Consider the following 24742-nt stretch of genomic DNA (forward strand, 5'->3'; position numbering starts at 1 on the left):
AGTTCATAGACAACATCCACATTCAACATACTTTTTAGTACAAGTCAAAAGAAAACTAAAGTTTAAACAAAAATTAATGCTCAAAACTTATATTATATAATAATATTATACTCTAAAACGATATGCATACATCAAAATGGTCTCTGATATTGCATTCCAGTGTTCATCTGCGTGTTTGTCATACCACCGCCAAATCCAGTCATCTGCTGTGGTTGCATGTAGCCCATGTTTCCATATCCACTCGCACCACCACCATAGTTCATTCCCATTCCAGGTTGCCCCATTCCTTGCATGCCCATGTTGGGCTGTGGTCCCATCGCCATTCCTCTTGGCATTCCCATTCCAGGTTGCAGCGGTGCACTCATGCCAGGTTGCATTCCCATTCTACCAGGTTGGAATCCCATTCCAGACATCGATGCTCGTGACTGTTGTGGCATTGGTGAAGTGCTGATGTTGTAGTTAGGCCCAGAGAAGGAGGTGGGCCCCGATGAAAACGAAGGGTTAGTGGAAGTCGAAGGTGTGGTGGAAACACTAGACTGGGCGAGTTGGTTCATAGAAGGTCGACCAGTGCTTGACGCGATCTTGGGTTTGGCAGGACCCAATAGATTGTCCATATCTATGTTAATGCCAGCAGCATTCCATATGGTAGAGGAAGCAGTGGTGGACACCTGGAAAAAAGGCAAATATTCCACTTGTGCGCATACATGTACATACAATTATACCTGTGCCCAGACTTTTTTTAATATAAATGGTGCAAAATATGCTCATGCCTATTAGAACACAACAAATAGGTGAACAATTTTACCTTTTCAGCTGGCTTGGGCTCTGACATATCGAGAAGTGAAGGTTGCTCTTGTGCAGTGGGAGTGGGCATGAGGAAAGAGCCACCAGTGGTAGGCTGGGGAGCCAATAGAGGCTGGAGAAGGGGGAGGGTGAATATCAAACATGGTAACTGTCCAGCAAACAATACAGTTGTCCGTAAGGTACAGGTACATGCATCTACACTATAATAATGAAACCACTACTGGTGCTGATGCCTCGGTGGAGGTGCCAAAGCTACATAACATAAAGCTACTAATAGCTTTTACACACACATTATAAATTATCATGATGAACATTTTCGCATTAATTAATTTTGCTGCATAGAATCCAGGAATCGCAGGTGTAGTAGACTATATTTAGTTAGGCTTAGGTCATTAGAGTTATTTATACTTATGATTTCCTGTCCTTCCTGTTAGTCCTGTTTTGTGTGTATTTAAGTCAGTGTGCTGTGTATTATATTCAGTCTTACTGCCATGATATTGTTGCTTACTGAACCCCTATCAGTTTAGCTAGTGACTCAGCTAGGCTAATACACTACAACAGGGAACTCAAATAGTGGGTAATGATCGACCATGATTGTTGTAAAACGATCGATGTTCGAGTCTAAAAATTAATGGCCGCATCAGTAGAGCCTTGCAGCTCTCTTCTCACTGTTGCAGCTACCAATAGCTAGCATTCTAGTGCAGAGCTAACTACCTTAAGGTGACACATATTTTCACAGGTAGATTTGTTTGCGTTTTTACAGTTTTGTACATTTTGCGGTATAATTTTTTGTGAAATGTCGATCTGGATACATTAAACAAGAGGGCGGCCAATTATTTGCGAGTACTAATTTTTGCGATTTACTCTCATTCGCAGAAATAGCAGAAATTAATACACACGAAAATATGTCACCTTAAAGTACTGTAAGTAGAGTAGCAACACTCCATGGACAAGTTTTTCTACGCACTCTTCTGAAAAGGCTGCAATGGCATTCCAAGTAAGCTAAACTAGGCATAACTCGAGAACAAAGCATTATTTTGAAAATCCACAAATTAAAATCCATGACTAGAAGCCTATAGGAACTCTTACTTACACTTCATTGATCATTGAGCAGCTGTAGCAGTCTATATACAGATCGACACACACACAGACACACTACCATATACCACACTACCGTATACCTCGCTTGCGCATGCGCACCGCGGCATAATTATTATGTTAGGTTATGTATACACATCACCTAGGAGACAACTACAGCCAAATACACTGTAATTACCCGAGGCGCGTGAGCGGCCACGGGCATAGTAGTCATTTGTCTTGTGATATCTGTTGCATTTATAGCATGGATAGTCTTCATACAACAAGTTATTAGTCTAAAGTTAAAGCTTCGTTGTCAAATAAAAGAGAGCAAAAGCTAAGAAGCTTGAACTTGCTCGCTGGCTGGGTACATGCGCTTTTTATTCGAGGTATACGCGTCCTTTATTCAAGGTATAGCTACACATTTGCAGCTGAAGTGATCTTTTACCGATCTCTATTAAAAGTAGAATTGTAGTTTGTTGCTTCTTTATTAGAACACTCCTCTGGTTATTCAGCCTAAATATCAACTACACTTAGGTGGGTGGCTCAATGTCAAAGCTCACAACAATTATATTATAGATGCTATAATTCACCCACTCCCCCCCACTGTGAAAAACGTATACATACCTGAGACATCCCAGTTGAAGGTGTGCTCTGAAAGATTCCAAAGTCGGCAAACTGTGCTGGCTGCTGTGTGGGTTGTTGGGGAGCTGGTACAGATTGAAAGCCAGCAAAATCACCAAATCCACCACCTGCACACGCAGAAGAAAAGTCATACATTAACTCCCTCCAAGCACACTACAAAAACAAAATCTACTATGTAGAATGTGTACTATTATACAGAGGCATCTCGTGTCTAGCATTTTGTTTGTTAGGGCAGATCAGTGCATTATTTATGGTGGTCTAAATAAACTGAGGACCCTACAGTGACACAAACTCACCAGCAGCTTGGCTTTCCTCTGGGGGTCCTTTAAAAGCTGCCTCAAAGTCAGCAAAGCCATCACCTCCACCGCTAGTCTTCTGTGGCTGCTGAGAGGGTGTGTCCCCAAATAACAGCCCCTGCTGTGCTAGGCCCGAGGCCCCCTGTTGTGTGGGAGCCGACTGTTGGGCAAAGGTGGCTGCTGCTCCGAGATCAACCAGTTTGGATGGTTGGCCTCCTGTCTTTCTGGCAGTGCTGGGAGAGTCTCGGTTCATCTTCTCAAAGCCACTGAAACTAAAGAAGAAAGAAGAGAAGCAAGAAAAAGCATTAGTATGTACAAATCATAACAAACTCAGGAATTGCAGATTAAAACTTGTATATACCTCAGATATAATTTTACTGTAACATCAATTATTTTAGAGAATGTCACCCGTGATAATCACTTGTACATGTACGTACAGTACCTTGGTTCCGGTTCCGGCAATGGGCTGGAAGATGTATCTTTCTCAGGACTATCCTCATCCTCATCAGAGTGGGTGGAGTGAACAGGTCCTCGAGCATCCTCATCGTAATAAGTACCTTTGGAACGGGGCTCTTGTGAGTAGCGGTCACCTGAATGGAATGTACGAGCACTCAATCGTGTACATATGCAGTGAGCCCACAGTTCTCATGACAACAGTGAACAGCAAATAGATGATAGGCAACATTGTAAGTACATGTATACATATGTACAGTGCTGCAGCAGTAAGGTATTACATGTTGCAAGGGGTGAATATGATTGCAATGAATATTAAATGTATCACACCACACATACAACTAAATGCACATGCAACTAAATGCACATGCACACAGAGTCTTACTGTATGATTTTTTGGTCTCATCGTTGGAGATGCCGACATATTTATCACGATTGGTGCGAGCAGTCTTTCTTGCTTCTCTCAGTCTGTCTTCGTCTTGTAAAAAACCAACGATTTCCTTACTCTTCTGTCGGACTGGAGAAGAAAAAATACATGTCACCTTCTGTTTTGATACCACAACAACCAAATGCAGATTTGCTCAGCTGATATGATGGGCATATCTACAGTTGGGCAGCAGCAGGAAGTCACCGATACCATAGAAGCTAGAGCACTGACTGACCACATTTCGAAGTGTGCCCAGATAAATACGCACATCTACAAATTGGATGTTTACAAAGAGTAAAGAGTTGTTGTGTCTTTAGCTGAGACAGATAAGCAATAAAGTAGGCATACCACAGCTACTCTCCATATCTCTGTATGTAGAACATTACTTATGCATACATGTACAAGTTTGCTGAATATTGAGTTATGCAGTAAAGCATGTTTAAAATGGGCCCTGTCACAATCGAGAGATGAACAACTAAAGAACCATACAACATCGGTGGTCAAAGGGCAACAAAAGCTATACATCAAGGAACTATCATGGGGATGATCTAAAAATGAAAGCCATACACTCACCATTGATTCCTTGATCCTTGCCCTGCTCATCACTGAACTGGTAGTTCTCCAACGGCTTCATATCATAGACGTGCTCTCTAGCACTTGTGACCACTCGTTCCGAGCCGTTGAGAATCAGGTAGTTAAGTAGTAGAAGAGCCTGTGTGGGCGCGGCGTGTGTGTGTGTGTGTCAGGTACATGGGTTGGTGAACAGGAACAAGCTTAAGGAATACCTTGTAAGTTCGTCGCCAGTTCTTCTTTGCCTCAAACATTCGTTTCCACAGCATAGCCATGACCTCCGGATAGTGTTCGTAAGTGAATGTGTACTTGGCTAGTTGAGCCATTGTCGATCCATGTGGGCCCCAGGTATCATCATTAGTGGCCTCCCGAACCTTGGTCTCTACATCAGAGTAGTTCATGACCACATTGGCCCTGTGTACATGAGTGAGTGTATGTGTGTGTGTGTGTGTGTGTGTGTGTGTGTGTGTGTTGCAGTTGGTTGGGGGTGTGTACATGTACCTAGTTTACTATTAAACTTATAGACTACCACCAAAAAACACTCACATTTTATCCACAAATCTTTGCATCGTGGCTTCTTTGTAGGATGAGGGTAACTTTAACGTACCTAGCAGCTTACAATTTCACAGCCAACACAGAATAACGGAGTCGATAACTTAACAGAGCAATTGATGTCATCACGTGACAATAAGCAGCAGTGAAGGTAAGAAAGAACAGGAAAATGAAATTTCAAACAACACATCTGATTGGACAATAACCAATCCAATTACAGATTCAAAAGTAGCGAATTTCTTTAGCGCTCAGTTTCTCAAGCTTTTGTTATAAAGCGGATCGAAGTTCGATTCCTTCGACTAGCCTAGCCAGTATTTTTTGGATCACTAGATCACAAGCTTAGAAAATGGAGTGTTGCAATTTTATTCACATCAAGCGAAATGGAACCGAAGGAACGGCTTATCCTCTAATCAAAGGCTCCACTATGATCTTGGGCAGGTAAATGCTTGCACTTGTATTAATCAATATTAATACTAATTAATACCTAATCTCTTATGCAGAGATGAGGATTGTGATTTCAGAGTGCAAGTTCCAAGTGTTTTTGGAAAACATGCTAAGCTTAGAGTGGACACAACAGGAAAGGTGAGTCATTATACGCTGACAATTTGATGCATCGTTCCACTGTAGACATTAGGGGGAGGGGTTAGGTACGTTACCATTGATTCTGCGTACTGTAATTTCTAGCAAGTTTGTAAGCACACGTACACGTAGGTACGTCTTGTAATGTAAAACACATTGTAATGTAAAACAAGTTGCCTTTTACCCACTCAGGCCTACATCGTAAGCCTCGTCTCCACGGCTCCTGTGTACGTGAATGACTCTGAAGTCAAGAGTGAGCTGCTGGTTATTGACAAAGCCGTCCTCAGGATTGGCACTTGCTCATTCAAGTTTGCTTATGCTGATGGAATATTCAGCCCACTGCGTGAGGAGAATGGCACTCATACTCCGAAGAAGGTTAGTGTGTAATGAGGTTAGTGTGTTTAGGCCCTACAACTTTGGCAAAACTGGTCACAGGCTAACCTATTTATTAACTTTGCCTCTGCTATTTTTACAGACTCCATTGAGAACCCCAACAGCTCCAAGCTCTGTCATAAAAACTAACAAAGAGAATGCATCATCAACTCCCAAGCTCCCCAACTCAGCTAAGAAAGCACCCACTCTGAACCAAGTAAAGAAGACACCTAAAACTCAGTCCAGTTCGACTCCCAAGATACATGAGGCATCTCTGGTGAGGGTGATGCAACAGGAGCATGCTAGTGGGTCCAGTCGTACACCAACTCCTATTAAGGTACTTAAAGAGGCTCTTGATTACATACAATCATGTGCGCAATTAGGTTTGTATTATTATAGCTTCCTTTTCATTTCAGGCAACTCCAAAGTCTAGAATCTCTAGTGGGTCCATCTCGTTAACTCCCATCCCCTCCATGGACACTTCGAGACATCGAGCACTACGAACAACTCGAAATTCATCTCTTCTGTCCATCCCTGAAAGCGATGAATCGACAGCTTCCCCTCACAGACCTGCTACACCTATCCAGCCAGATCTCAACTTATCTCGTCGATCCCTCAAAAGCACCCGTAAAGCCTCCCTGATGTCTATCCCCGAAAGCGATGAATCGACCGCTTCCCCTCACAGGCCTGCTACCCCCTACCAGTCAGATCTCGACTTATCGCATCGGTCCTTCAGAAGCACCCGTAAAGCCTCCCTGATGTCCATTCCAGAAATGGAGGGCGCGTCAGTTCAATCTCCTTCCCCTCGAAAACGACATATTGAGTACTCTCTAACCCCCAATCAACCGTTGCTAAAGAAATCGCGCAAGAGTGTCACTTTTGGGCCAGTTCTCTCTCCTGAAGTGTTTGACAAGAGACTACCCTCTTGTACCCCAGTTAAGACTGGGTTAACTCCAAAAGGCCAACGCCGCTCTCTGCCTGCCTTTGAAATCGTCCCTGAAGAGGAAGAGGAGGCCAGCTACCTGTATGAGTACTCCATGACTGGGTTTGAGGTCAGTTGGTATTTGCATGGTTGTACAATGCAGCACTCACGCTCCAGTTCTTCTTGATGCTTTGAGGCATTTTCCGTGTCTAGTTTTTGTACTTAAAGACTAAAATTGTAGCTATCGTTCTTAGCTACTGAAACTACATTCTGTACAGTATGATGTTACATGTAATTTAATAGTTGTGGTCTCGTTTGCAGGAGAGCTTCTTGACGTCGGAGAGTGAAGAGTCAGAGGGTGAAGAAGATGCTACTCCCATCACATCACCTGCTAAGAAGCTGGTCACTCCTCTGAGAAAACAGATTGAAAGCAAACCTGAGCTCCGCAAGACTCGAAGAGCTTTGTCCACTCCTTTGAGAGCCGGTATCAGGAACCACCCTGGACTAGGGAGAACCAGGAGAACATTACCCACTCCCATAAGAAAGTCTATTGTTGCTGGAGGCAAACTGCGCAAAACGAAATCCTCAATGCCCACACCAGTTCGAAAAGAGATCCAGGGAGCAGTCGCACTACGCAAAACTAAGAAGAGTATGCCCACCCCTGTTCGGAAGGAGATCCAGGGAGCAGTCGCACTACGCAAAACTAAGAAGAGTATGCCCACCCCTGTTCGGAAAGAGATCGAGAAAAAGCCTGGTCTACGTAAAACCAAGCAGTCTCTCCCTACACCAGTTCGAAGTGCAATTGGAGATAGGCCTACCCTCAGGAAGACCAAAAGAAGTATGCCTACCCCAGTCAGGCAAGAAATCGAAGCAGGATCCAGTCTCAAAATAACCAAGCCTACGATTCCCACTCCAATTAGGGAAGGTATCAAGAAAGGTGTCTCTCTACGCAAGACAAAAAGAAGTGTGCCCACCCCTCTCCGAAAGCAAATCGAGAACAAAATAATGCTGCGCAAAACAAAGCAAGTTATGCCTACTCCTTTGAGGTACCAAATTAAAAATCCGCCAGGGCTTCGCAAAACAAAACAGTCAATGTCTACTCCAATTCGTAAGGAGATTGAAAGAAAGCCTACCCTTCGCAAGACAAAACAGTCAATGCCTACCCCAGTTCGCAAGGCGATCGAAAGAAAACCATCTCTCCGCAAAACCAAACAGTCAATGCCTACCCCAGTTCGCAAGGCGATCGAAAGAAAACCATCTCTCCGCAAAACAAAGAGATCCATGCCGACCCCTGTGCGCAAAGATATCGAATCCAAACAAAACCTTCGGCAAACGAAGAAATCGCTGCCAAGTCCACTCATGAAGTCCATCCATGCCAAACACGGGCTAAGGAAAACCAAACGTTCTATTCCCTCTCCTTTGCGGTTGGCCTTGGAAGCAAAGCCCCTTCTTCGTAAAACCAAGCAAACACTTCCAACTCCTATCAAGGATGCTATCAACAACAGGCCAGCTCTTCGCAAGACAAAAGTAATCCTCCCTTCCCCCCTTCGTGCTCAGATCGTGGCAGGTACCACTCTCAAGCAGACAAAGTGTATTATGCCTAGTCCTCTTCAAAAGGACATCAAGTGTAAACACACTCTCCGTCATGTCCCAGTGAATAAGCTTGGCAAACGTGCTATCCAGGAAAATGATTCTCCACTTCCACAACCCCCTGCAAAGAAGCGACGAATTATACCTTTCCAATCTCCTTCACCGTACGATTTCAGCAAGTACTTCAAGCCTGGCTGCAAGTCCCCTAATGCAAATGTAGATGGTCTGAAACACCTATTCAAATCACCGCGAAAGAATTTTTCAATGGACCCCGCTGATAATTTCATCAAAACCATTTTCGGCTCTCCTGTTGGTGTAACCTTCTCTTCTCCTGTGGCTGGCACTGCCAAGAAGCTCAGCAGGTCACAAGTACAAGCACCCTGTCTTAAGAAGACGATTGAGCCAATCCTGTTTAATGTTGATGCTACCACGATTACAACCACAGCTACACGAGTCACACGTCAACGCAAAAGAGCTCCAGCTGCAAAAAAAGCTGTCTCAAGATCAACCAGGTCCTCTCGAAGTACTAACGCTGTTGCTACAGTGGAAGAGGTCAAAGGTATATATGTACATGTATACTGTTACGGTAGCTGGCTCAAGCTATTCTATAGTTCAGCCTCAGTATTGATTTAGGCACTACAGTGTGTATAATTATTTTGCTTGCATGACTGTAATTATATACATGTAGTTGTTCACGTGTAGGTTATTAGCTCGTGAAGTTTCATGTGGTCAATCATACCTGTATATACCTTGTTTTACATGTCTTATTTTTTTCATCTGTGTAGCTCCCACTACTAGAAGAGGGAGGAGGACAACTGAGACTACTGAGCCTGCATCTGTTGTTCCAACTACTCGTACAGCAAGATCATCTCGCAAGCAAGAAGTTGAAGCTGCCCCTGAGGTTCAACCTACTCGTAAGCGGAGTAAGCAAACAACCAAGAAAACAACAGAAGTGAAGATTGAGAATCCTCCCAGCAGCCGTGCTACCCGATCTCGTGCCAAGAAAGCAGACACTTCAGTCGTTGAAAAAACCACCAGCCCTGCGCCTCGTACCACTCGCACCAATGGCAAGAAAGAGGAGACTGTCGATACCTCGGAAGTCACCCGCTCATCTAGATCAAGAGCAAAAAAATCCATTAAGTGTACGCCCCTTCTCAAAGAGACACATATCCCTACTGAGAATATACCTGAAAAGAAAACAAAACGTAAGCGCACCAGGACCTCACAAAAGGTGGAGAGTGAGTGCAAAGAGACAACTGAAACTCTCAGACGATCCTTGCGTCTCAGAAAGTAACTTTACCCCAAGAAACTTTATCCCAAGAACATTTCCTATGTAGTGTATTTTCTATACCAAACGTCTTGTGCACTGATGGAAGGACCATCTGAACTTCATGTACTGTGTATGTCATTCAGTAGTTAGTGTTCTGTTTTACTAGAGCCGCGTTACGAACTACGCACATTAAGTTTTTACTTGTGTATATACAGAAAGCTGTGCTTAAAAAATTATTATAATATTATTAATGTGTAGACAATAAAATTAATGAATTGTGGTAAAGGACAATCGTGAGTTAGTGACTACAATGCTAGCTATAGCAATATTTGAATTGAAAACCTATTCTGCAAGTGTGTTTCGTGTAATGTGATTATAGTTCAGAACCCTTCTGAAACCTTGTCTTCTGTACTCTTCCTGTCTGAGATACAACTTCACAATAGCCTTCATTGAGTAGTAGAGCAAGCCTCCCTGCATGGATAAAATTAGAAGATGCTCAGCGGCAAAACGGATACAATAACTTTTCACCGTATTAATGATCTTAACATTCTGGGGAATGATTGTGAATCTATAAAGCAACGATTAGATCGATTAGAAAATAGTGTTTCTTGTCTCGCCTACAAAATTAATTAAATATAAGTAGCCTATTATTTGTCAACCACTGTCTTATTTGTTGCCCAGTGAGTGGGCAGATTAAAGCAATCCAGTGCTCTGTATGACATGTTGCATCACTACCATAGCAACCATATAATTTATTGTAAATGCAGGGCTTCTAGTCATGTTTTTTTATATTTTAATTCGTGGATTTGCAAAATAATTCTTTGTTCTCGAGTTATGCCTAGTTTTTGCTTACTTGGAATGCCATTGCAGCCTTTTCAGAAGAGTGCGTAGCAAAATTTGTTCACCGAGTGTTCCTACTCTACTTAGTAGCTATAGCTATGCACTAGAACGCTAGCTATTGGTAGCTGCAAGAGTAAGAAGAGAGCAGCAAGGCTCTGCCGATGCAGCCATTAACTTTAGACTTGGAACTTTTGGCATCAATCGTTTTTAACAACAATCGTTCGATTATAAAAGCTTCAGTAGCTTTATGTTATAAAAGCTTCAGTAGCTTTATGTTATGTAGCATTGGCACCTCCACCGAGGCATCAGCACCTGCGGTGCTTTCATTGACTTACATGTAGCACCACCCTCCACCCAATTGGTCCCTTTTATAGGTTCATTCCCTTTACACTAGTTGTGGCAAGCAAAACTAATTTTCACTGTCTTTATCAATGGATGAGAGCCAACCAGGACTGCAATTGAGTACTATATCTGATGCTATGGTGACAATTCAGGATAATGATGGTTTGTGTGCCCAAAATTAATGCTTAGTTTCCCAAAACCACCCTCTTGCAGACATTAACGAACAATTTACTATGGAATTCGGCAAAACTAATGAATTCACTCAAAACACATGTCTATTCACTTGGGGGTCTGTTCTGTATCATAGCAACTGGGTAGGGTTTAACTACCATAAACTCAGCATTCCTCATAAACTCCCTTGCCTTGAGGGTGCACTGATTTTATACTAGATCTACGATATACACAGCCAAAGAGAAGCTAGACATTTGTTGGCAAGGGCAGAACAGATGGGTAGGGCTGGTTAAACACCAGGAAGGCTGGAGAAAGAATGGGGTTCACTGCTTGGACATGGACAAGTTAGTGCGTATTGGGCAGTGCTTTGATAGGTTTGTCTGCAGGAGGCAGGCTGTATCTGCTTTAGCACTTACACCGTTTCTTCTATTAAGAGCAATGATTATACAGACGTAATGCATGCCTGATAGAGCTAGAAGCTTAGCACTGGCTACAAGCTATACGCACAAGCTTTTCGTTCGTTTTCAATAATTTTTGAGACTGTTAGCTAGTTGTATCCAAGGTAAGGTCACTTAGGTAGCAAGCATTTTTCATTCTAGTGGGTATATTATAACACTTATTGTTCACTACATTCGAATTTATGGCGACGTAAACCATCCTTGGCCTCGTTTTCGGAGATTTACTGCGATAAATTCTGATGTAGTGGACAATGAGTATAACTTATAAAGAAAAACTTGACCAATCAGAAAAGTTTAATGTCATTGGGCAACAAATTAGGTTAGTTATTACAGGCGCCCTCGTGAAACATGCCAAATTGCACTCAGGCTGGGCATTAACTAATACTTAATAAGTATGATTAAGAGTGCAATATGGGATTAATAGCACTAGTAATAAGCAATGGCAAGGCTACTAATTGCACGAGGTGCCATTAACAACGTACAATTACTTGACAGGTAATTGCACGCTGTCAGTGATGACGTGCAATTACTAGTGGATGTGCTGTACAAACTCCAGCCACTAATGGCACATCATACGATTAGCAGTTAAAGCTAGTCTATAAAAGTGTCTAGTTCGCTCAAACAGCTCATTTTGAATCCACACATACACATACACACCAATAATCTACCCATGCTGCGCACGCACGCACGGCGTAATAAGACTGCTTCTAGGAATGTAGGGGGCAACCAGTTCTACAATACGTAGCAGCCTATCGTTCAGGGTAAGGTAACAGTCCTTATTATAACGGTCGGCAGTCGGCCCTTTACCGACCATTTAGTGCTAGTGCACCCATTTAGTGCACGTGACTGGTCAATTTGCTGTGACAGACAATATTTTAGTGCTAGTACTAGTTCTGTAGCTCTGTTCTTTAAGTCTAGTACTAGTTCTAGTTCTGATAGCTCTGAAGGCTAGAAGGAGCAGGCATCTAGTTAGTATTACTACTTTTGAAAGGTGAAAACAGACTGTGCTAAACAGCATAGAAGAACCATCTTGTTGAGTCACTCAAGGAAAAATCTTTGTAAGCATTTTGATGGATGGCTCCACAGCTATATGTCAGGCCATCAGAGTATATGGTAGGACATTATGTCCTTTCGATTCTAAATCCTTATAATAAGCACTGGGGTATGGGTACTCTCTAAGGGGGAGAACTTCCACAAGTGCTTTTAAAATCCATGCAACTTGAATCTCATTATGAAAGCACCGTGGGTACTGATGATCTCTAAATCCTTATAATAAGCACTTGGGGTAAGGGTATTCTCTAAGGGGGAGAACCTCCACAAGTGCTTTTTAAAATCCAACTTGATTCTCATTATAATTATAATGAGAGCGCCGTGGGTACTGATGCCTCAGTGGAGGAGCCAAAGCTTTATGGCAACGAAGCTACAGTACTAGCAGACTAGCAGACTATTATTAAATACATTACACATGCATGCAGAGTGTAGAATGGTGAAAATGACTATTTGTGGCTATACCCTCTCTCACAAGCTGCACAGTCGACAACTTCAAAGTCTATAATTATTAATGGCTGCAATGAACAGTGTGGCTTTGCAGCTCTTTTCTCACTCTTGCAGCTGCGAATAGCTAGCATTCTAGTGCAGAGCTAACTACTAACTACTAGCCAACAGTGGCGAATCCAGGAAAAAGGAAAGGGGGTTACGCCCATTTCCAGTCACACATTGTGCAGTAAGACTAGGGAAAATCTCCATTCTCAGCCAGGGGAAGTCCCATAATAGACTTTCGTAGAGCTAGCTAACTGCTATGCCTAACAGTCAACTAGCTAGCCTAGGTTAACCATTGACTTTGAACACTCTTTTGGCAGTTGATACATCAAAACAACAGGTAGAATCATTGAATCAAAAGCTAGCTGGTAGCTGTAGCAAAACCATAATACATGTAGCTAGACTGAACGGGGGATCTGGGATCTCTCCCTGAATCCGCCACTGGCCAACATATTTTGCTACGCAAGAGTCTAAAGAGTCTGCAAGGTGACCATAACTCCAGAATGAAGCATTATTTTGTAATTACAATCCGTTACTAGAAGCTATAGAAAGTATTACTTGCACTTCATTTTGAGCAGCTGTAACACTCTACGCAGACGGACACACTACCGTAAACCTTGCTGCACATGCACACCTGAGGCATAACAAGCTTTCTGATACAGACTGGCTCACATAATCCCAAAGACAACAGCCTAGTCAGTGATACAGGTACCAGGGTTTCATAGAAGGGGGGGGCGCCCTGGGATTTCCCACCCCCAGCCAAATCCCCCCTAGAAATCTGAAAAATTAATGATGTCATGTATGTCATGTATAGTAAAATGTCATGGTTTGACACAAATTGAACATCAGATAATAAAAATTTTCACGGGGAACGATCCCTGGACCCCCCTGAATTAAACGTTTTTCCCTTACTGAGTACTGAAACCCATTCCATAACTTGTTTCCTCTTTTAGAGGTCATCATCCACCCAACATCTCACTAGAACTGACAGAATATTAAACCAGCAGAATTCCGCCGCCAAACCAAACCAGCTAGACTGGCATTGCATTGAAGCTTCAACCTAACATACAGTGTAGCACAACATAAATGTACTTCACAACATACCAAAATAATTCTCTTTGTGTTGCTTTTGGTAACAGATCTAAAACAGAATCCGACCAGATAAGCAGCGAAGGGTAGCAAAAGCCCAGCACTCATGCTTCTGGCCAAATAATCCATGCTCCCCCCTAGGCCATCTTGTGAGGATTGAAGCGGCTCCCTACATGGAGTGGGCCATATCCAGTCAATGTAGCCACCCAGCAGTGGGACATAGCTCAGCTTAGAAGACACCTTCTCTCTCCAAAAGTAGAGCAATCTGTAACAAAAACAATGCACATTTAAATGTCATGTGCAGTACACCCAAATACATTATAATTATTTGCCCACTGAATAAGAAAAAGGTGCATGCAATAGTGACACCCATGTACGTGCTCTGGATAGTAGTTAACATCCGGACACATTGCCCCACTAGCCTGTTTGTGGCCAGGTATTTGGTTTATCATTTGTTGCTAGGGTAACTAATATCCAATCGGAAAAATATGTCAATTACAAAGACACACGTTTGAGCCAGCTAAGCATACATAATTAAATAGTGAATATACTGTTTGTATACATGCACACCCTAGGTCAGTGTGTGAGGTATTTACAGTGAGTGTACCTTCCTTCAACATCCAGAGCTTCCAGTGTGATCAATGCCACAGGTATCATGGGTAAGCCAATCACAATCTTCAGTGGATTTTCTGCCGCATTTCCAAAGAAGTTTGTCGACTGTTCCTTACCCAGTACCAGCACAACCACCCCAACACCATACGAGAAAGCTACATAGTAAGCACATGATGCTCCCAAGACACTTAAAGCAAACGGTGACACTCTGGTGATTAATCTGTCTACAGGGTCGAGGATGACTGCAACACTCATTTCTTGTTGGCTCGACATCAATTGCTGGAAAGGAATATTTTGGAATTTACAAGAGACAGTCAGCTGGCTAGATAGATTAGGTCATGGAATTTATAGACTACAACAAACAAATTGCATTCATGTACTACAACTTCATCTATACAAATGTTAGAGTCTTGTGTGTCTTACTGTATCTTTCAGGCTTGATCCTTTCTTCTTCTGTATACCATCGTTTAGTATCTCTTCGAGACAAGTAAACCCAGAACAGTGAGCTAATAATTAATTATTGACAACTGTGATGCACTTCAATTAGAAAATCAGATAGCTAAAAAGCTACACAGTAAACAAAAGAAACACAGCATTCAATGTTTGGTTGGTCTGCCTATAATTAATGTGTATAATTTCAGCACAGGTGAAGGAAAACTAAGTTAAGTAGTTCTAAGCTAGTGAATAGAAATAAAAATGAACTGATGTACATTGACCATCGAGCATGTGAGACTTGCAACAGTTCCCTAGGCTAGTTACGGGAAATTGTAGTCAGTGGCCATGGTGGGTGGACTTGCTCCTACCAGCCGGCCTCTGTGGTGTTCAATGCTGATCTTTGCGATGTAGGAGAGTAGAAGATATATTGATCCACCCTGCAAACAGGAATAGCAATAGTTCAGAAACATAAACAAACACAAAGTGTGCATGCAGTGGAATCATCTATGACACATAAGGAAACTACGCAACCCTCAAGGAGAAGCTCATCACAACTGTGTACATAGATCAATTAAGTTGACTCACTTTTATTACACCTAAACTTAGCAAATCAGTTTAATTTATTATTTATGGTACGTACATACTGTACATACACGACTACTGTACTTCTTCGAAATAAGGCGCTCTCCAAATTATGCGCCACTTGATCATGTCTTTTGTGTTTTGTGTACAGTAGTCTCAATCATGTTTTTTGGGCACACTATTTCGAAGAAAAGAAGCACACAGTACATAATTCTTACCAGTAAAGTTCTTCTGAGAGAGCTCTGTGACTTCAGAATATAGGAGAGGGCATATCCGATAGTGGAGGCAATCAAGGGGAGCGAGAAGGTTCCAAGCAGACAGCGAGAGAGAAAGGGGAGTACTGCCACAGGGGCAGCCATGAATTTCTTTTGAGGATTGTGTCCAGTGGCCATTGATTTTAGAATTGGAATCCGCTTGGCTAGGGAATAAAGTGCTGGAGAGATGAATCTGTACCAGAATTTCAGGGCCTGGACTTCCAATCGAACCAACTTCACACTGAGAACAGCCCAGGGCAAGAGAGGAAGAGTGAGAGCAAGAATCGAAGACTCGGGGTTGCCAAAGAATGCGATAGAGCGTTCCCTACCAAGAGACACTGTAGCTACAGCTATACCATATGTGAAGGATACCCAGTATATTGAAGATGCTGTCAGCCCGGCCAATATCATCGGGGCACTGAAAGTAATCGCTCTGTTTAGGTACTCATAACAGACAAGGAATGGACTCGCACTCGGGTAGAGGATTTGATATGGATACTGACATTGCGGACAGCTAACGTCAATTGAAGAGCTGCCTTTTTGCTTTTCGTCTATCCACTGCTGAAGGCAAACTTGGTGCACCCACTTTGTAGCACCACGACACATGCACGGACAAGTCCAATCGCTTCCAGGCTCGTCCTCTTCAGTGGCAAAGCAGACCCAACATGTTCTCCTATGGGGGTATGTCAGTAATGTATTGACAATGGGACAAGGGACAACTTACTCTGAGAAGCTATCAAGCCTTTTAGGAGTTGGTGGTTGATCCATGAGTATCTCTACAGTCGAGTCTAGTCTGTGTTTACACCCCTACGTAGTTTGTTACTTTCTCTAGCTCGACTCGTACTCTCGATCTCTCTCTCTAGCTCTGTGTGGTGCTCTTTGCTGACCTTTGCACTGTTGCGAAACTATATCCATGTGACCACATGCGGTCTTCGCGGGAAATTAGAATTATTTGTAGATGGCCTAATAATTGTAATAATACAATCAGACAAAGTTTAATTAACTAGCTGAGCTGGATTTCTTGTTAGGTCTGGAAAACTAGCTCTTTAACACTGCAGCTGTCATCAAAATAGAAATAGTTTGACTTTAGCACCTGAGGCAATCACAAGTTAAGTCTGCATGGCAACGCAACTACTTCTACACAGCCCTAGCCGTCAAGTTGAAAGCAGTGGTGTACCAAGCTATTTTCTGCAACCAGTATTTCTCAGTTCAAGCAGTGAGATGTTTCGATCAGTTCCCCCTAGAGCTCCACGCAGTGCTAGTACGAGTGGTAATTCCATGGTCTGTGTGGACTGTTTCCAAGCCAAGGGCGAGAATGAACTAAGGATCCCTTGTCAGAACCCTAACTGTCACTTTTACCTGCAAGCCCCGGGAGCCAGCAAGATGAGCATTCCTCCAGCCCACAGAAGTACTTCTATCTCTGAAGCAAGCTTCAATCCATGGTCTCCATTCACTGGAGGATATGATCAGCAACAAGCAGACAGCAACCCACCCCATTATACGATTCCTGCTACACCTCATGCATCCTCCTTGTGGGCCTACCCTGCGTCAAGCATGCTGTCAAAGAAGTCTATTCAGAAGCAGCGAACTCAGTCTGTCTGTTTCGAGAACGAACGTGAGAAGATCAAGTCGGGTCGTTACCTCCGATCGAGGCTCATGTCTCTTCCCATGTCAGAAGTCCTGGAGCAAGTGGAAACCAGCGATATGGTGGAGGATGCGTTTGTGTCTACTCCACTGTTTAGAGGAGAAGAGGGAAAGGTAACTTTTTTGTATGGTTTATATACGTACGTACTTGCATCATACCATGTCTACAGTGCACTACTGTACTTACTTAAGGCAACACTTAAAATAATTACGAAGCCGGAGGTCGTTTCTTTTGGAGGTTGATAAATTATCCTGGTGTCGCATATTTAGAGGGTCGCATCTAATTGAGGTTACTCTATATACTATCCTCGGTTACAGGCCGCTTAAATTATATTGTTTTTAGTGGCCTGGAATCGAGGCTATGGTTTTACCTCTATTTAGGACGCAACATGAAAAGTAATTGTCAACGCAGCAGTCGCTACTTTTAGAGGTCAGAAAATTGCCTAAGATCAAAGGTGTCGCATATTTGGAGGGTTGCCTTAAATCGCACTTTACACCATCAGTTGTTGCAAAATACATGTATTCCATGTGTTGGGTCGTCGCCCGGTTCCTGTGAAACTTAAATCGAGAAAGGGGATCTCCATTCTATGCCTAATTATTAGTCATTACATTTCCTGAGTTTTTGTTATCCATCCCATTGAATACTATTCATTTACACCTTTGCTACGTGCAGCTGCAGCGGCTCACTCCAGACACAGACAAAGACAGTGGTACCTGTAGTCCATACGGAATACTGGACTGGGCTGACCCACACAAAACTCGACTGCCCATCGTAGACTGTACTGTGCCGGATGCAACCTGTTTCGATATGGGGTTACTCAAAGCTGAGCTCTGCTCCACTTCAGGTTAGTTACACATTGTTTTTCCTGTACATTCGGTTGCCTGTATCAGTGCAGTTTGCCAAGATCTTGTTCTAGCATGTCAAGAGCTTAAGATCTTGTTCTAGCGTGCACAATCTACAACAACCACAAGTCTTACCCAGTTTGCTAACCAACCCCCCCACAATGATTCTGCAGGTTGTAAGCAACCCCCTCCTCCTTCTAGTGGCAGTACTGGTTCACCCACTACCACTGACTCTCTCAGACAGTTCCTGTTAGCTGGTCAATTCACTAGCCTCCTAAACTGCAATGACACATACTCTCGCAAGGTCTTTGTTGGTGGGCTACCTCCTGACCTGGATGATGGTAAGTATCGGTTTTATTTTATAGACTAATTTTAACTTCCAAAGTTCCATTGTGTCAGTTGCTCACATTTTTCTAAGTTAGATGCCATTACTACAATTTACGTGATGTATTTCTCGTCTTACTGCAGAAGACATCAAGAGCATCTTTGCTCGTTTTGGGTCTCTCTCCGTGGACTGGCCACATAAACTACACACCAAATCCTGTGTGCCCCCTAGAGGTGAGCTGTGGTTTGATACTACATGTGTTGGTTAACACTCTTGCCACAAGCCTTTTGTGTGTATTGTATTCCATTAGGTTGGAAAGTCATACTAGTCAGATTGTTGAGTTTTGTTTGTTTGATAGGATGTCTTCATTATCGCTCTCTTGAGGGCAGTCAAGTGCTAACTACCTTTTCACACCTGTCCCTATGTTAGATATGATGGGCTCCTTATAATGTCTACTCAGCCTATTAGCAGTCCCCTGATTATTCACACTTGCAGATATTACATCATTCACTAGCTAAGCAGAGTGTCAACATACATTGTGGTGGTGAAGATTTAAAACTACGCAATTTTCTATTTCCAGATTTTCCCTTGTAGTTAACCCCAAAACAAGGCCTAGTATAACACTTGTTCCCATCACTGAGCCCGATCCCTGTATTGGGTCAAGTGATAGCCATTTAATGTGTTTCCCCTGTTACAGGGTACGCTTTCCTTCTGTTTAAAGATGAGTCTTCAGTACACAAGCTCCTTCTCTCCTGCTCCTCTGAGAGCAACAAGTACTTCATCTACATTCCCACCAACACAATGACCAAGAAGAAGGTATGTGTAATGTTATGTTCTTTGTCTACAGTTACTGTGCCTAGGAATCACCCCCAGCTTTACCTAAGTTGAGTCTTTGTTTGCTGCTTGCTAACTATCACATTAGGGAAGCTTAGTTCACGTGTACATTTTTACATTTTACAGTGTATAAATCAGTGTTTTTCAACCATAATCATCAGCTATCCTATCCCCAGGTTCAGATCAGGCCGTGGTGTTTGTCGGATAGTCTCTGTATCAAGGAGCCCCCTGAGAATCTCGACCTTCGCAAGGCTGTGTTTGTGGGCGGAGTCCCTCGACCTCTCAAAGCTGTTGAACTGGCTCAGATCATGAGGGACAAGTATGGTAGCGTTGTGCTGGTAGCCATTGACTGTGACACTGACCTCAAATATCCTAAAGGTACACATAATTATTGTGATACTCAAAGTTATCTCCGTTGCCACCTTCACCTTAGAAATACATGTATATGTACCATTGTATTTTTATAGAATGTAGGAATGAAGTTTTGTAGCTTGTTGCCTTTATGGAATACATTCCATGTGTTTTCTCACCCAGGTGCTGCCTGTGTTGTGTTCTCCTCTCATGCCAGCTACATAGCAGCTGTGTCTGCCCGGTTCGTGCAGCTCAATTATGCCAGCATGGACAAAAAGGTGAACTTTTGATTTACTTGTACAAATGTACAATGAAAGCACCACTGGTGCTGATGCCTCGGTGGATGTGTCAAAGCTACATAACATAAGCAAGATTTTATACACATGTTATCATGATGAACATAGTTTTTGCACAGGCTGTATTAAAATCGCAGGGAAATTCAATGAGTGAGAAATCGTGATTGTTGCTAAAAGGATACCAAGAGTACAAATTCTAAAATTAATGGCTGCGCACAGGCTGTATTAAAATCGCAGGGAAATTCAATGAGTGAGAAATCGTGATTGTTGCTAAAAAGATACCAAGAGTACAAATTCTAAAATTAATGGCTGCTAGATTCAGTACAGTACAGTACAGTAGAGCCTTGAGTTGCAACACTCCATGGACAAGTTTTGCTATGCACTCTTGTGAAAAGGCTACAATGGCATTCCAAGTAAAGCATATCTCAAGAACGAAGAATTATTTTGCAAATCCACGAATAAAAATCCAAGAAAACGCTACTAGAAGCCTATAGAAACTCTTTATTGATCCTTGAGCAGTTGTAGCAGACTACACACAAACACAGACACACAAACACACACAAACACAAACACACTACCGTATACCTCGCTTGCATATGTGCACCGAGGCTGTTTCAGGCATGCATACAATCACCTTTACACCTCTACGTATTTATGGAATGTAAAATCCATGCATGGTAACACACAAAACTACTTTTTATACGACGCTCACTTGCAAATCACTAATGTTGAGATTGTAGATGTGTGTGTTGCTTAAGTTGTGTAACACCTCCATTTAAGTGTGATTGTAGACTAGTGTACATGTACACTGGTTGTGTTCGGGTTGTCCATATAATTATAGCTAGTCCAGCACCATTAGCAGTAAGTACATGTATGTCCTAATTTTGATTGTTTTCTGCTCAGATTGAGATCAAACCATACGTTCTGGAGGGCCAGATGTGCGATGAGTGCCACGGTGTGCAATGTAACAAAAAGCCTGCTCCTTTCTACTGTGCCAGTCTAAACTGCTTGCAGTATTACTGTGAATACTGCTGGGCCACCATCCACTCCATGCCGGGAAAACAGAATCACCGACCATTGCAGAAAGACATTCGTAACAAAACTCCTTTTTGCTGAGAATGTATATCACAGCAATATTTTGGCTGGTATTTATTGTTGTGTTAAACTCAGTGTTTGGAACGTCATCACTTTTGGTTTTATATTTATATTGATTTCGATTCATCTTCTCACTTATTTTTTGCGGACTCTTGTATCATGATCGCTCATTGTGTTTGTAACTCATTTAGTTTCTACAGTCCAACTTTGTATGATGTTTTGTACTTGCTTACATGTTGTTACCATGACTAGTATAATATTGTAGTTATTGACAGCTTCCTATTGAGAACTTTTACTTCTATCTTAATTTTGTAAACAGATTATGTCAAAATGTACTGCAAGTTGATCTACCAATTACACTCATTAAATTTGGCAGTAGCTCTCAATTTCCGCCCCTATTAGGCTATATAATTATAATTATGTGTTTCTTGCAAGTTTCTAGAATTAATTATACCTAATTTATATAATTTCATTTTTTTAGATTCCCAAAGGCTTTCCCGGGAACATCCCACTGACATCACCCTCACCCCTAAGTTTTCATCACGCACTATATACATTGCGACATGATTTTTAATGCTCCATTGGAGATTACAGCAACTCTGATCTACATTTTGTACCCTGCTTCATGCATATCACAATCTTGAATGTTATAATTATTAAAACTCAACAAGACATGAGTACAGTATATTTCAATGTGAGAATGAGTTGAAAAGTCATAAGAATGTGTGGCAAAACTTAGGTACAGTTTTTGTTCGTCATAGTAACATGAATGTACAAACTCCTTGCGTAACGGATCATTGAAAAAGAGTAATTTTGAAACCTGTCCTTGCAGGTTGTAATTATGACAATAACAAAACATCAAGAGTGTAAAATTAAGCAGAATTAAAATCAAACTGCCTAATACTCATTTACACACACAATAAGTACAAGCAAAAGACCTGTGACATCTGCAACAAACTTGAGGGGACTGGGTTAGATTAATTTCGATAGAAACACAACGGAACCAAATCGAGGCACAAGTGTACAAACATATTTCTTAGCAAAGTAGCATAAAATAAATAGTATAATATCTTTTCAAAGAGATTGGGTTGCACTTATCAACTTTAGAAGAGGTTTTTTTATCTTATTTCTTGCACAGCAAATTTTCAGACAATCAATCTCAAGGGAGAGCTAAGCTTGGGCGTTGAGTTGGGAAGAAGTTGATTGCTCGGGGTCTGTCTCCATTCTCCTTGATGAAGCAGCGATGGTTCTGTGTACCAGGGGCAGAGTGAATGGTAGCCCAGCAGTGCTCGCAGTAGTAGCGTAGACAGTGAATATTCCCACAGAAGTAAGGAGCATAGCGACCGTTACAGTGGACTCCATGACATTCATCGCACATCTGGTCGTCAAGTACGTATGGCTTGACCTCAACCTGCATAGACACAAATATGTGTATCTAAGATATTAAGCCAAAGGTCCATGCATTGAACTCCAATGTACACATACCTTTTTGTCAATGTCTCCATAGGTGACTTGAAGAAATCGGCAGGAAACTGCACTCATAAAGCTCACTCTAGAACTGAAGGTAACTCGACCAGCCCCTGAAAAGGAAAAAATCATACGCATAATCTACAAGTACATGCGTACATTGACAATCTTGTAGTTTGTCTTAACATTTGATCTTTCACACGAATGTAGATAAGCAAATAAACATTCACATGCCTTTTGGGTACTTGAGCTCAGGGTCACAGTCAATCCCAGCATAGCACACATTGCCGTATCTCGAGTTGAAGATATCACCCAGCTCGGCTGCTTTCAAGGGCCTCGGAACACCTCCAATGAAAATGGTCTTGCGTGGATCAATTGGCTGAGTGTGATCCATGATGTAGTCACTGTCAGAAAGATTCCAGGGGCGAATCTGAACCTGCACAATTAATGATAATTATACAGTAACCGTTCAGTTACCAGGTGCTTACTTTCTTGTTGCTTTGTGTAACACTAGAAACAAAAGTGAATAGTTTGTCCTCTTCAGACATGCAGTGGTCCACCAGTCTATGCACAGCTACCTCATCACGAAAAAGCAAGAAGGCATAACCTGGAATAATAATATTAGATAAACAATAACAAAGTATGTACAGACCATGCCTCATTAAGTTTAGGAGTAAATACTTGTGAAATTCATGTAAATGTCATGTAACTACTGATGGCTAATCAGACGCAATTTTGAAACCTCAGCTAGTTCGGAAAAGCCTCTATTATTTGTTTTATGGTAAGCAGCCAATGCAATGTTACCTTTGGGTGGGAAATACGCCTTGGACTGTGCTTTGTGGGGCCAATCGACTGTGAGGGGTCCATATCGAGTGAACTGCTCCCTGATCTCATCTGAAGATAGAGAAGATTGATGACAAGTTTTAAAACACCATAATGCCACGCACAGCAACTTTATCTGTAGCGTTCCTAGAGATATCTACAGTACAGCACAGGCATGCTACTATAACTTTCAAGGCCTTGTTTTCACATGAAGAGAAATGTACGCACCTTGGTCAATGTCAGGAGGTAGTCCACCCACAAACACTTTTCTGGAATAGGTCTCGGCTGGTAGAGCTCCGCTGGTGGGGAGAGTGGCAGATGAGCTGCTACTACGCGAGGCAAACAGAGTGGGACTCGAGCGCTGTCCAGCAACTCCAGCTGAGTCAGCACCCCTGGGAGTTGGTGATGGGCTGTGAGAGGTGCTTCTAGAACCACTGGAAAGACTGGTCTCATCAATTCCTGCATGAAAAACGTGTGTTGCTATAATTGCTTTTGTGTATTATAATTGTGCAAAATATGCTTACAGTGCAGTAGTATTTATTGCCCTAGAATTTTTAGGGGCTATTAGCAAATGCGGTATGTGGTTAGCAGCTAGTACTAGTATTAGTAAACAGAGATTATAGGCCTACCCCGGGAATAATGAGATGCATGCTCCCGTCTGATTGTCGTGAATCTGCTGGGTTTTGGAAAGTCCATCCAGCTGAAATCAAGAGCAGCACTAAGGTGACTTGGAGTGGTCTCAAGAGGACCTTGAGGCAGTAAATCTCCCATCACACGAACTCCAGAAGGCTGAAGAATAGATTTATATAAACCTTGCAGACATTTACACATTTACACAGCAACCAACCCAAATTTACTAGTCTAGCATGCAAGCATAAAGTACCTGCCAAATCTTCATGGAGGACTCCAGGGCAACATTGAGAGAATTCTTTGTAGTACATGTAGTTGTAGGGGAAGTACTTGCACCTGTGGATGCTTTGTCATCGGGGCAGCGAGGCTCAAAGGACATGGGCTCATCCGGGTGCATTGCAATATCAGCAGCCATTCTGAAAAGACCTTGAGTAGCAGCTCCTAGCTAATTCTAACTCCTGGATGAAGACACAGCACAGTGTCACTGTTTAGGCAACTGGTTTAGGTTCAATGCAGAAGGGACTAAATGACAGTCGACCAAGACGACCATACAAAA

General features: G+C 42.4%; 6 protein-coding genes across 6 annotated transcripts; 2 read left to right on the forward strand and 4 right to left on the reverse strand.

Annotated features, from left to right (window-relative positions):
* Nucleotides 1-15: 15 nt before the first annotated feature.
* Nucleotides 16-4979, reverse strand: LOC135331390 (clathrin interactor 1-like). Its single transcript, XM_064526527.1, has 9 exons — nucleotides 4819-4979; nucleotides 4488-4686; nucleotides 4276-4414; nucleotides 3661-3792; nucleotides 3265-3412; nucleotides 2823-3094; nucleotides 2509-2633; nucleotides 806-916; nucleotides 16-668 (listed from the first exon to the last, which is right to left on the reverse strand). Exons 1-9 carry the CDS (start codon nucleotides 4839-4841, stop codon nucleotides 132-134), a joined length of 1686 nt encoding a protein of 561 aa, XP_064382597.1. The 5' UTR covers nucleotides 4842-4979; the 3' UTR covers nucleotides 16-131.
* A 47-nt stretch (nucleotides 4980-5026) lies between these two features.
* On the forward strand, nucleotides 5027-10029 carry LOC135331387 (mucin-2-like). The gene is made up of 7 exons (XM_064526524.1): nucleotides 5027-5262; nucleotides 5325-5406; nucleotides 5596-5778; nucleotides 5879-6112; nucleotides 6192-6827; nucleotides 7019-8846; nucleotides 9073-10029. The coding sequence occupies exons 1-7, from the start codon at nucleotides 5171-5173 to the stop codon at nucleotides 9579-9581; spliced, it is 3564 nt and encodes a 1187-aa protein (XP_064382594.1). The 5' UTR covers nucleotides 5027-5170; the 3' UTR covers nucleotides 9582-10029.
* Nucleotides 9776-15174, reverse strand: LOC135331396 (E3 ubiquitin-protein ligase MARCHF5-like). The gene is made up of 4 exons (XM_064526535.1): nucleotides 15032-15174; nucleotides 14604-14887; nucleotides 14012-14261; nucleotides 9776-10028 (listed from the first exon to the last, which is right to left on the reverse strand). The coding sequence occupies exons 2-4, from the start codon at nucleotides 14879-14881 to the stop codon at nucleotides 9900-9902; spliced, it is 657 nt and encodes a 218-aa protein (XP_064382605.1). The 5' UTR covers nucleotides 14882-14887; nucleotides 15032-15174; the 3' UTR covers nucleotides 9776-9899.
* On the reverse strand, nucleotides 15147-16773 carry LOC135331394 (E3 ubiquitin-protein ligase MARCHF5-like). Its single transcript, XM_064526532.1, has 3 exons — nucleotides 16604-16773; nucleotides 15844-16552; nucleotides 15147-15480 (listed from the first exon to the last, which is right to left on the reverse strand). The coding sequence occupies exons 1-3, from the start codon at nucleotides 16645-16647 to the stop codon at nucleotides 15364-15366; spliced, it is 870 nt and encodes a 289-aa protein (XP_064382602.1). The 5' UTR covers nucleotides 16648-16773; the 3' UTR covers nucleotides 15147-15363.
* An 87-nt stretch (nucleotides 16774-16860) lies between these two features.
* LOC135331389 (uncharacterized) lies at nucleotides 16861-21549 on the forward strand. The gene is made up of 8 exons (XM_064526526.1): nucleotides 16861-17637; nucleotides 18197-18368; nucleotides 18540-18707; nucleotides 18835-18924; nucleotides 19389-19507; nucleotides 19702-19903; nucleotides 20060-20154; nucleotides 21076-21549. The coding sequence occupies exons 1-8, from the start codon at nucleotides 16999-17001 to the stop codon at nucleotides 21286-21288; spliced, it is 1698 nt and encodes a 565-aa protein (XP_064382596.1). The 5' UTR covers nucleotides 16861-16998; the 3' UTR covers nucleotides 21289-21549.
* Nucleotides 21550-21671: 122 nt separating this feature from the next.
* LOC135331392 (cytoplasmic polyadenylation element-binding protein 2-like) lies at nucleotides 21672-24724 on the reverse strand. The gene is made up of 8 exons (XM_064526530.1): nucleotides 24440-24724; nucleotides 24186-24345; nucleotides 23785-24015; nucleotides 23539-23628; nucleotides 23223-23341; nucleotides 22969-23170; nucleotides 22753-22847; nucleotides 21672-22678 (listed from the first exon to the last, which is right to left on the reverse strand). The coding sequence occupies exons 1-8, from the start codon at nucleotides 24599-24601 to the stop codon at nucleotides 22427-22429; spliced, it is 1311 nt and encodes a 436-aa protein (XP_064382600.1). The 5' UTR covers nucleotides 24602-24724; the 3' UTR covers nucleotides 21672-22426.
* Nucleotides 24725-24742: the final 18 nt, after the last annotated feature.

Source organism: Halichondria panicea, chromosome 2 (genome assembly GCF_963675165.1).
Source record: "Halichondria panicea chromosome 2, odHalPani1.1, whole genome shotgun sequence".
Classification (NCBI taxonomy): Eukaryota; Metazoa; Porifera; class Demospongiae; order Suberitida; family Halichondriidae; genus Halichondria; species Halichondria panicea.

Bases quoted from the DNA above. Each gene is read 5' to 3' on its own strand.
- LOC135331394 (XM_064526532.1), bottom strand. From the start codon at position 16,647: ATGGATCAACCACCAACTCCTAAAAGGCTTGATAGCTTCTCAGA. The intron at 16,553-16,603 runs GTAAGTTGTCCC...ATACCCCCATAG, and splicing joins AGGCTTGATAGCTTCTCAGA to GAGAACATGTTGGGTCTGCT. The intron at 15,481-15,843 runs GTAAGAATTATG...TCCTGTTTGCAG, and splicing joins CTCTCAGAAGAACTTTACTG to GGTGGATCAATATATCTTCT.
- LOC135331396 (XM_064526535.1), bottom strand. From the start codon at position 14,881: ATGTCGAGCCAACAAGAAATGAGTGTTGCAGTCATCCTCGACCCTGTA. The intron at 14,262-14,603 runs GTACACTCACTG...TTTTTGTTACAG, and splicing joins GCTCTGGATGTTGAAGGAAG to ATTGCTCTACTTTTGGAGAG. The intron at 10,029-14,011 runs GTATGTTGTGAA...TTATCCATGCAG, and splicing joins ACACAAAGAGAATTATTTTG to GGAGGCTTGCTCTACTACTC.
- LOC135331387 (XM_064526524.1), top strand. From the start codon at position 5,171: ATGGAGTGTTGCAATTTTATTCACATCAAGCGAAATGGAACCGAAGGA. The intron at 6,828-7,018 runs GTCAGTTGGTAT...TCTCGTTTGCAG, and splicing joins ACTCCATGACTGGGTTTGAG to GAGAGCTTCTTGACGTCGGA. The intron at 8,847-9,072 runs GTATATATGTAC...TCATCTGTGTAG, and splicing joins TACAGTGGAAGAGGTCAAAG to CTCCCACTACTAGAAGAGGG.
- LOC135331390 (XM_064526527.1), bottom strand. From the start codon at position 4,841: ATGCAAAGATTTGTGGATAAAAT. The intron at 3,413-3,660 runs GTAAGACTCTGT...CATTCCATTCAG, and splicing joins TGAGACCAAAAAATCATACA to GTGACCGCTACTCACAAGAG. The intron at 917-2,508 runs GTATGTATACGT...CCCCTTCTCCAG, and splicing joins CTTCAACTGGGATGTCTCAG to CCTCTATTGGCTCCCCAGCC.
- LOC135331389 (XM_064526526.1), top strand. From the start codon at position 16,999: ATGGCAACGCAACTACTTCTACACAGCCCTAGCCGTCAAGTTGAAAGC. The intron at 18,369-18,539 runs GTTAGTTACACA...ATGATTCTGCAG, and splicing joins TGAGCTCTGCTCCACTTCAG to GTTGTAAGCAACCCCCTCCT. The intron at 19,904-20,059 runs GTACACATAATT...TTTCTCACCCAG, and splicing joins TGACCTCAAATATCCTAAAG to GTGCTGCCTGTGTTGTGTTC.
- LOC135331392 (XM_064526530.1), bottom strand. From the start codon at position 24,601: ATGGCTGCTGATATTGCAATGCACCCGGATGAGCCCATGTCCTTTGAG. The intron at 23,171-23,222 runs GTAAGCACCTGG...TTAATTGTGCAG, and splicing joins TTACACAAAGCAACAAGAAA to GTTCAGATTCGCCCCTGGAA. The intron at 22,679-22,752 runs GTATGTGTACAT...GTGTCTATGCAG, and splicing joins ATGGAGACATTGACAAAAAG to GTTGAGGTCAAGCCATACGT.